The 10,104-nt window shown below is 37.3% G+C and overlaps 2 protein-coding genes across 2 annotated transcripts; one reads left to right on the forward strand and one right to left on the reverse strand.

Annotated features, from left to right (window-relative positions):
• Window positions 1–792: 792 nt before the first annotated feature.
• LOC123684231 lies at window positions 793–2,681 on the forward strand. The gene is made up of 2 exons (XM_045623407.1): window positions 793–948; window positions 2,217–2,681. Exons 1-2 carry the CDS (start codon window positions 907–909, stop codon window positions 2,589–2,591), a joined length of 417 nt encoding a protein of 138 aa, XP_045479363.1. The 5' UTR covers window positions 793–906; the 3' UTR covers window positions 2,592–2,681.
• Window positions 2,682–3,982: 1,301 nt separating this feature from the next.
• On the reverse strand, window positions 3,983–9,615 carry LOC123684129 (outer dynein arm-docking complex subunit 4-like). Its single transcript, XM_045623268.1, has 9 exons — window positions 9,400–9,615; window positions 8,912–9,186; window positions 8,169–8,382; window positions 7,786–7,975; window positions 7,550–7,727; window positions 6,740–7,176; window positions 4,715–5,027; window positions 4,313–4,513; window positions 3,983–4,247 (listed from the first exon to the last, which is right to left on the reverse strand). Exons 1-9 carry the CDS (start codon window positions 9,488–9,490, stop codon window positions 4,113–4,115), a joined length of 2,034 nt encoding a protein of 677 aa, XP_045479224.1. The 5' UTR covers window positions 9,491–9,615; the 3' UTR covers window positions 3,983–4,112.
• Between the last annotated feature and the right edge of the window lie 489 nt (window positions 9,616–10,104).

A 10,104-nucleotide genomic window follows, 5' to 3' on the forward strand; every position in this document is an offset into this window, starting at 1 on the left:
GAATACTCTCCTGCTAGTTGCGGAACTCATTGTTTCCTGAGTTTATGAACTGATATGTTCAAAGGGGTCATTTTCCTTAATTTTGAAACCATCCGAATTATTTTGAACTGAGAGTAATGATCTCTAAATTAATTACAAGATTTCTTGGGTTCAATGTTTTAGGTACTTCGATATGATTCGTTTATTCAATTTGATACAGGGTGATTTATTAGAAATTCCAATATCTAAATTGTAGATTCTAGATCATAAAAATATTGGTAGTTTTCGAGATACCGGGTGTTTAAAGATTAGATGTGGGTTCTGATTTTTGGAATAAGTTTTAATTATTGTACAATTTCTATTGGAAAATTGGCAATTTTACCTTTCTTGACATAAGGATTTCCGATTCGGATTCTAATTTAGCATTTTCAATAGAGGGCGCTAGTTACACTTAGTTGTATTAAGTAAATCAAACATTTTTTGTCGGGTGAACTATGAGTTTATACAAGAATATTAGAAAGCATCTGGTATTAGCGTCATATTAATGTTTGTCTATTTCCGATTAAATCGAATTTTTTCAATAAATGCTTATTGTTACGAAATCGAATATTCTTACATATTTGCATTTATTCGACTAAAATAATAGTATAGATATCCTCAATTCCCTAATTTTTGTTTGCGTTTAATGCAGTTCGGTAATACTGCATCACACACGTGAATGTTAGGTACATCGCCTGGAAAATACTAATCAACAATTTTTTAACCTTGTGATATTTTCTAGAAGATTTACTGACTATCTAATTTTATCTTTCAAATCCCTACTAAATTGTATAAAAGGATTACTGAACTAAAATCCAGTTCACCTCAATCTGCCTTAGACATTATTAAATCCTTAGAAGTTTGTGAAAGGATTGAATTTGTATTGAAATGACTATAACGGTGATTAGGATTTCCAAAATATTATTTTTGGTGAGTTCTCAAATCGCACGAAAACAATATTTTTCATTCGCGTTATTATTTCGTACTAATGAAAATTGTTTTATGCTGGTCCTTAGACGAAATACTTATTTCTGGAGTTATTTTGCTGACAAAATATGCATCACTTGAAAACTCATTTTTTCTGCAACCACATGCAATTTCAGAAAGCATATTGAGAATTCATGAATATTTGTTTACTTTATTTCAATATCAAATCCATGAAAATCAATACGAGTACTAATGTTGAAAAGACAATTTGTTGCATTTTGCAAATGAGTCAGAATATCTGGTCCGGCTGAATTAGTAAGTGTTAACTTTTACTCATAAAACGGCAAAGTAGGGAAATTTCACATTTTAAGAGCAATGGAATTGTATCAACATTTTTCATAAGTCTCGATTACAACTTTGCTTCTGCCGTTTTTCTTTTTAGAAATTCGAGGTTTTATTGTGAAAAATTAGTTATTCATTTGTGATTCTAAGTGTTGTCCATCGCTGGCCACTACTTTCTCCCATCTTTCGGGCAGTGTATCAATCCCGCGTTGAAAAAACTGGTCATCTTTTCCAGAAATCCACGAATCGATCCAATTTTTTACTTCTTCATAAGACCGGAAGTGCTGGTGAGCCAGGCTATGTGCCATTGATCGAAACAAGTGATAGTCCGAGGTATCAACGTCTGGGGAGTACGGCGGGTAGGGTAGGACTTCCCATTTCAACGTTTCCGAGCATTGTCATGCTGTAAAATCACTTTATCATGTCTCTCGTTGTATTGCGACCGTTTGTCTTTTAATGCTCGGCCCAAACGCATTAATTGCGTTCGATAACGATCACTTGTGATAGTTTCAGTTGGTTTTAACAACTCATAATACACTACGCCAAGCTGGTTCCACCAAATACTGAGCATTACCTTGGAATTGTGAATATTCGGTTTGACCGTGGACCGTGGAAGTATGGCCGGCATATCCCCATGATTTTTTGCGCTTGGGATTATCGAAATGATACCCTTTTTCGTCTCCAGTCACAATGCGATGCAGTTATCCCTTCCGTCTTTGCCTTGTAAGCAGCTGTTCACAAGTAAACAAACGCCGTTCAACATCTCTCGGCTTCAACTCGTACGGCACCCAATTTCCTTGTTTCTGAATCATTCCCAACACCTTCAGGCGTTTTGAAATGGCTTCTTGGGCCACTCCTTCTGATCCTACCAATTTGTTTATAGTGGTTGCAGTAGTTATTTTCACTTTACAATTTTTTTCTCATTTTAGGTCTTCCTCACGATTTCTTCATCATCAGCGCAACGTTGTATATTTCCAGGGAGATATCGTGATTATACAGATGCAACAGGAAGACTTTATTACGCATGTAATGCGTTTGATGGCACTCCAGTATATTTCAGATGTCCTAAAAATGAAATTTTCAATGACTTAACCCAAGTTTGTGAGGCAAAAGCCTCTCCATCTGCTCTGATATGCTCTTGGATTCAGATTGTTTTAGGTAAAACACCCGACCCTGATGGAGATGGAACTACTTATATCGACTGCACTCAACCTTCTTTGGGTCCTAGGATCGTTCTATGCGTTAAAGGTTTGTTCTCCCCTATTCTTCTTTGTTGCTATGATGGAAGTACTTGTTATTATTAAGAATTAAAATATTTTGTTGTCGAGCATATGAAAATGATTTATTATTTTCTCTTTCGTTATTATTATTCATTATAGTAATTAGTATATTGAGTATTATTTCATTATTTTTCTTTCCTTTATTTGTATAAACTGTTTCCAACCTAATTATAGTGAAAAGTCCAAATGGATGTTTACATATAAGTGATATTTTCAACTGCATCAATTCCAGTCAATACCTATTCTAATACTACGTCAGGTATTACCATAAACAATTCTACTATCATTATTATTATTCACTGAATCCGGGTTGTTGCGGCTCTGTTAGCCAACTGCGGGAACCAAATTGAACTTTTTTTCTTAACCCTACCTATTCATACAAACCCAGGGAGGCCTTCGATGCTGTTAATGAATCCAACGACATCCTTAGAAGTCTTGGCTATTACTTCATGAGTATCTTGAACTGACTTTCCCATGTAAGTTGTTCTTAGGCCAGTCAGTCCCGGAAATTTGCACACTATGTGTTCAGCTGTTTCTACCTCCTTTCCACAGAGCCTGCAGAACTCATCTGCTGACCTACCCATGTATTACAAAAGGAATTTGCACCGACAGTGTCTTGCCAGCAGTCCCACCATTATGAGCTCAGCTCGTGGTAGCTTCAGGGGCTTCATGGTATAGGTCGGTGGGAGCATCACAAATTTCTTTGCCTGAACAAGTTCCGGAATGTTTCTCCAGAGGATTTTTTTATTGTTCCACTACCATTGTTGGACCACTGCCCTATATGCGTATTTTATAAGACCACAGAAGGGCTCAGGATCAACAACCCTTTTTGCCTTTTTTCCAAATTCGTTGGCGTTTTCATTTCTAACAATGCCTCGATACTCATAGTAGCGTTACTTAATTGTCTCTAGCCCGTTGCTTTATGGTAATACGGTACTCCCATATCAGTAGAGGCCACTGGCTTAATGATTCCATGGACCTCAGCGTGGGCTGGCTGTCCATAGTGATGTAAGTACGCGCCCCTAAGAATGTTTTTTTCTGACCATCTTGGGCGCAAGTATAGACAGCTAGTATCTCTGTTTGCAGGACAGAGGGCTAACTACCCAATTGTACTAACTATACGATTAAATGATTTTTGCAATGCAATCGGTATTATCTCAATTATGCTTTTTATTTTTCTTTAATTAATCTTTTATTATGGAGAAGTCGGTAATTAGTTTAGCCATCGGTAAAGACATGCCTAAGCCTTTGGCCTAAAAACCTTCAAACAAAACCCTATTGTTTTGGCAATGGTTGCTGCAAGTAAATCAAAAAGCTGGATTATGGAAAATTTTTCTTCTTATTTTCAGATAAAGCTTCTTTTCATATCAAATAGATTAGATAAGGACAAGGATATTGAATTAGGAGTTATTTCATCAGAGTCTACACAATTTATATGAATCAAGTGTGAAATCATCTAAACAATTATTACATACATTTACATCGTAATTTTCATTGATTGGCAAAGAAAAACATTAATACAAAAACATTAAATGTGTATAGTCTTTAATTATCTACGTGATGCTGAATCAACTTCATGAAATTAACACCCCGCCTATTGTCAACTGCAGTCTTTTTCTTCTTCGGTTTTCGGGGAGTATTTTTATCCAACTCCAACATTGAAGGCATTTGTTCCCTTGGCTGGAAGAGAAAGTAAATTATAGGTAAAAATAAAAGACAATATCGAAGGAGTGGCTTCCACTCACTGGTGGTTCAGGATAATGTATTCCAGGTAGAACAGACATCCTTTTTGATGGTGGTAAGCAATTGATCCTTTGGAATATCAATTCTGCCTTCATTTTCATCTCATCTGATGTCATCAATTTCATTATATTCTTCATTCTTACATCCAGCATCTTGGACGGTTGAACGCCTTCCATTGGTGTATCGTTGAGCACTTTTATGCACTAAAAAATTGTTAAACACTCTTTTGATGATCTCTAGTGTTTGGATAGAAGTAGATATTATGTTATCATAGAACAGTTGAAGATTATAATCACAATGGTATTCACACAAGAGTTCTTCAAAGGAATATAGATGAATTGATTATTTTCAAAAACAAACATGGTTTATATAAAATTTCAATCTCTAATTTCCGATTTACTCACGTATAATATAAAGTCCTCCATTAGTTCATCATCTAACTTCTTCGCTATCCTGATACAATTTCTCAGTTCAATCCGTGCACCGTTCTTATTCTTGTTGACTACGTGGACCTTGATCATAAGAAACATCGCGTTCATTATCCACTTGTTATCTTTGAGCAGGTAAGATTCCCTCAAACATTTCGTGCCATAAGCTTTGGATAGCTCATACCCTTTACGTTCAAAGTGGAGCCTTGCCAGCTCATGGTACAGCCAAACGAGTTCTTCCCGGCATACGCAATTTTTCACTCTTTCTTCGAACAAACCGCATTGTTTTCTTTGAGGTAATAATTAAAAATTGAGTTGATTATTTTGCAATTAGTTAGTTCATGATAAACACTCCATTTTGAAATATCACGTGAATATTGAAATATCAACTTGTTAAGTCTAGATTGACGGTATTAGTATTGAGCTTTCCCCTGAGCCCAAGCGACGCGATGAGAGTTTTGTTGAGGTATCTGCCCACACTGAGCGAAAGATAAGCAGATCAAGTATAAATAATCTCTAGGGCTGCTGTAGGCATCGTATACATAGCTCCCGTAACACTAATACAGGCCATCTCTTACAATTTGGGCAGCTGGCTGCGTATAGTGACCTCTTCGTTTTTTCCACCTTAAGAAGCACAGATGACAGTGGGCGTACACCACTATGTAACGGGTGTTTTTTTTCGAGGTATATAACTTTAAGTTGGCATTACTGTCCAAGATGGCTACCGATTCAACAGCTGTCAAGTGATTTATTCTCAGTTTAATTTGGCAATTCATCATGAATAGACACACGCCTGAAGAACGCTTGCAAATAATGCAATTCCATTTCGAAAATAAAGGTTCTGTGCGGAATATGTATCGCGCACTACGTCCATTAGCGATGAAGCGCACTTCTGGTTGAATGGCTACGTCAACAAACAAAACTGCCGCATTTGGAGTGAAGCTAATCCTCAAGTGTATGTCGATACACCGTTACATCCAGAAAAACTGACTGTTTGGTGCGCTTTATGGGCTGGTGAATCATTGGTCCGTACTTCTTCAAAAAAGATGATGGCCAGAACGTTACAGTCAATGATGATCGGTATAGAGCCATGATTACTAACTTTTTCATTCCTGAATTGAACAACCATGATGTCCAGAACCTGTGGTTCCAACAAGACGGCGCAACATGTCACACAGCTCGTGCCACAATCGATTTATTGAAAGACACGTTTGGTGACCGCCTAATTTCACGTTTTGGACCTGTGAATTGGCCTCCAAGATCTTGTGATATAACACCGCTAGACTACATTCTGTGGGGCTATGTGAAGTCATTGGTCTATGCGGATAAGCCACAAACCCTTGACCATTTGGAAGACAACATTTGCCGTGTTATTGCCGATATACGGCAAATATTGGAAAAAGTCATCGAAAATTGGACGTCCAGATTGGACTACATCCGAGCCAGCCGTGGCGGTCATATGCCAGAAATCATATTCAAAATGTAATGCCACAAGATTATCTTGCAGATAAATAAAATTCATGTCAATCGAATAATCCATCGTTGTTTTATTGCAATTTAAAATTCTATAACTCTAAAAAAAACACCCTTTACAACCACAGTACAATTTCCACTATCAAGCCCCATGACTTTCCAAAGAATCTTTTGCAGGCCCACATGGTTGCAATGACTCTGGAAAGAGTCTTATCCATGTTTTTTCTTCAGTACAGTTCAATATCCTGAATGACACCCAGATAGTTGCACCCGCTAGAGAAATTCAGAGTCTGGCCATTCAGAGCCGGGGATTTGAGTTTAAGATTCCTTCTTCTAGAGAATGAAATCAGTATTGTCTTTAACAGTTATTTCTTTTTCCTCGCTTTACCTCCAGATGATATTTACGGCATGCTGCATTTGGTCATTCATTGAACTCTCATGCTCAGCTCTCATAGTCACGTAAGCTTCTCCATAAGACCGTTCATGACTAGGACCTTAAAGTTAAGTTGCTGAGTAGTTTATACTCACTTCTTATCCACAAAATGATCCCTGAACTGAGTGATGAGAGAATCTGTAGAACCCTGTCTCTCCTTAGGCAATCCTATGATGATGGCTACCCTCGCCATTTTCTGCTCCTCGGACATGGATGGCCGCACAGTCTTCGTTTTGTAAAAACCGTCCCTCACCAAAGCGAACAGCTGAAGCAGATACTCGCTGCGGTTTGGAAGAGTCTTCTTCGGAGTGCTATCGCAGAACACATACATCTTTTCAGCTATCTCTATTATATGTTTGAGGTTGTGCTCTCCGACAGCGACTTTTATTCTTTCGATCATGTTCTGGGCTTCGGTCTGACAGAACCTCATCATCATCCTCTCACGTTCCAGCTGACGCATCTTCAGCTTACCTCCGGCCTTTGCGTCCTGGAGACGTAGTAAGAAGAATGGACGTCTTGACCTCAATAGTTCCTGAAGGCATTAGATTCGATAAGTTAGGATAATGATTTGATTGTACATGATTCATTGACGCATAAAAAGTATATGAAACTTTCCAGCTTGAAAGATTTTTCCAGCGATTACTGACTTTTTGCAGACCTTAAAAAAATACTCTAGGGGAAGAAATTTGGCTCTAATAAAGAAGTGATTGTCGAGGTTGAAGCTTACTTTGAAATCGAGGCAGAATCTTTCTGCAGAAAAAGTATTGAGTGTTGTAGTACTTGTATCAACCTCCAAGGTGACTATGTTGACGAATAAAGTCGAATTTTTGAGAAAAAATGTTTTTCTACTGCTAGACTCATTTGAATGGTATTATTCAAAGGGAAAAGTTTATATATTTTCTCACCTGGTTATAGTGCATATATTTCGAAGATTTTCTCACTAATCCTTCTATTTTTCTAACACCTGAATTATTCGGAGATTTCACTGCTGGATCATGTTTCAATTTTTGCAGGAAGATTTTGTCATGGAACATCTTATCGAGATATCTTTCAGCTATGAGATTTTGCACGTTAGAAGTGAATCTAGAGAAAACATCAGATTTATAGTGTCATTAATATTCATTAGTGTTCTAGAATATACCTCTGTATCGGTCTAAAAGGAAAATCTATCATGTGAGGTATTTGATGTTTCAGATCCACGACACTATGCAGACTCTCCTCAATTGATGAACCCTCATTCAATATGTCCATATCCATCCTTTTCGTGGCAGACATAGTGCTCATCTCAACGGATGAAATAGATTTCCTCTCTTTCTTCGGCTTACGATCAGCTAAAACAGAGCTGCAGTGGATATTCAGGCAGATTCTATCATCAACTCAAAATCAAGACGTTCTGAATCATCAGTAGACAAAAATACTCAATAACTGTTGACAGTTAAATCTCTATAAGCTTGAAGCTGATCACATCATCAAAGCCTTCGAAAACGCAACAAGAGAGAACTTTAAGAATGCTATAGTACATACTCGGCAAAGACAGTTTCTTTTTGGGAGCTGCTAACATATTGATCATCTTCTCATCAGCAGACTCTTTCCTTCGTTTCTTATACTTGGATTTAGGCTGGTAAGGCTTAGACCCTTCGAAATTCTTCATCCAAGCCAGCTTCCTGATGATCAGAAAATGGTCCCTTAGAGGATGACCAGCTCTCGAACCAATGTTGTTTCTTATTGCATCTTCGCACTGAAATAACTCAATGTAATGTGAAATCTAGGCTCAGCACACTTAAGCACATAAGTCAAGTCCAAAATTTGAAATGGTCCATCGCCCACTTAAGGAGATAAGTTGAATTTATTATGATATTTGTGGTGACTCTTTGCTGGCTCGATAGATGGCGCAGTACTCTGCACAATTTTTGGCAGTACGGCACAAGGCTCAGCTATAGACGTTGAGGCAGAGACTACAGAGTTATCATACTGATGATTCCTATAAGCGATCCCAGGATGGCAAACCGCAATTCTCTGAGAGAGTACACAACCCTAAGAGTTATTTGAGAACTCCTCGCCAAACATTCATAGAAAAATACCCAGCAAAGTTTTTAACGTTTCAGTTTTAGACGTACTTCAGTCATAGCGTCGTAGAATTATTCTAGACCTTTTGAAGGTTGCCTAAGCACGAGCTGATTCTGTGTGTCCTATTTCTACCGATGTAGTGAAATGACCAACTTGAAATATTTTTATTTGTAGAGCTAAAACTGGTTGATCTTACTCACATGCATCGCTCCAACAACAAAATTATCCGGTTTTTTTCTGAGAGGTATTTTTCTGAGGTTGTCTACCATAGCCTGCTCAAATTCGCAGCAAAGATATTTCACGAGACATTCTGAGGCAAACACATATATGTTTTCCGGGCTCGATTTATGCAGTGTTGCCAAATCCTTGAGAGCATCGTTATATTTGCACGCTTGTGCTCTGTATCTTGATCTACCAAGAAGTGCTCTGAGATCTTCTGGCGATCTATCAAGTGCTTGATCGAAATATGGAAGTGCTGTAAGTTAAAAATGCCGCTAGAGGATCTATTTATATTGAAAAATCAAAAATAACTCAAAAATTAGAATCAAAAAACATTTTTGGATGAAAAATAAAGTCTCTTAGCCTTATAAAACATTACATGATGCAGCTACCAAGAAAAAAAAAATTTCTGCAGGAAGGGTAACTGACAAAGTCTTGATCTATCTTGACTATAAAACTAATTACTCACACTTCTCATAATATTCTAATCGACCAAATTTCAATCCAATTTCTCGATAAACGCAAAGTGCATTACAAATATCTACTTTTTCCAAAGGCATCCAACAAATGAGTTGGTGAATTTGAGATCAGAAGCTCGGAAAAAAATATGCAAACTGAAACTCAAAAATAAATACTCAATTCGGAAAAAACTTGTTGATGTGGTTGTCAAAAAATTGAAATGATTGATGTAAGCACGCTCTATACTTAGGTACCACATTTTAACCTCAATTATGCTGATTTGTGTTCATAGATTTCCGTTTTTTGTTGGTAAATTGAGCTAATTTGGCAGACCTAAGGTGCATAGAACAATTGGCGTGTCTACCTATACATGTAAAACTTTCAGACAAAACGGGAGATTTTTCAGATTTATACCTACTTGATTTCGAGGGATCGCGTTTGTTTCAGATGGCGCTTGCATCGTATATATTTGACAGTCTCGTGACCTTTGAGTATAGAACAATAATATTTTATATTCTATGCTCGTAACAAACTTCTATACTCTGTCATTATATTCCATTCATTGCATTGAAAATTCGATAGGAACTGAATTGTTATTTATTGTCTAAAATCAGTATTTCATTTTTAAACGGCGCCAGGCAGATGGCGAGAATTCGAAAATTTCTGAAGAGCCCTAATAGAACTCTGGGTAAGCAAAACACCAAAGTAACAGGTG

The sequence above is a fragment of the Harmonia axyridis genome, chromosome 7 (assembly GCF_914767665.1).
Source record: "Harmonia axyridis chromosome 7, icHarAxyr1.1, whole genome shotgun sequence".
NCBI lineage: Eukaryota > Metazoa > Arthropoda > Insecta > Coleoptera > Coccinellidae > Harmonia > Harmonia axyridis.

Excerpts from the sequence above, each read along its gene's own strand:
- LOC123684129 (XM_045623268.1), bottom strand. The coding sequence starts at position 9,490 with ATGCCTTTGGAAAAAGTAGATATTTGTAATGCACTTTGCGTTTATCGA. Across the intron at positions 5,028-6,739 it reads GATCATTTTGTGGATAAGAA|AAAACAATGCGGTTTGTTCG; the intron begins GTGAGTATAAAC and ends ATTACCTCAAAG. Across the intron at positions 4,514-4,714 it reads TGGAGGACTTTATATTATAC|TGCATAAAAGTGCTCAACGA; the intron begins GTGAGTAAATCG and ends ACAATTTTTTAG.
- LOC123684231 (XM_045623407.1), top strand. The coding sequence starts at position 907 with ATGACTATAACGGTGATTAGGATTTCCAAAATATTATTTTTG. Across the intron at positions 949-2,216 it reads TTTCCAAAATATTATTTTTG|GTCTTCCTCACGATTTCTTC; the intron begins GTGAGTTCTCAA and ends TTCTCATTTTAG.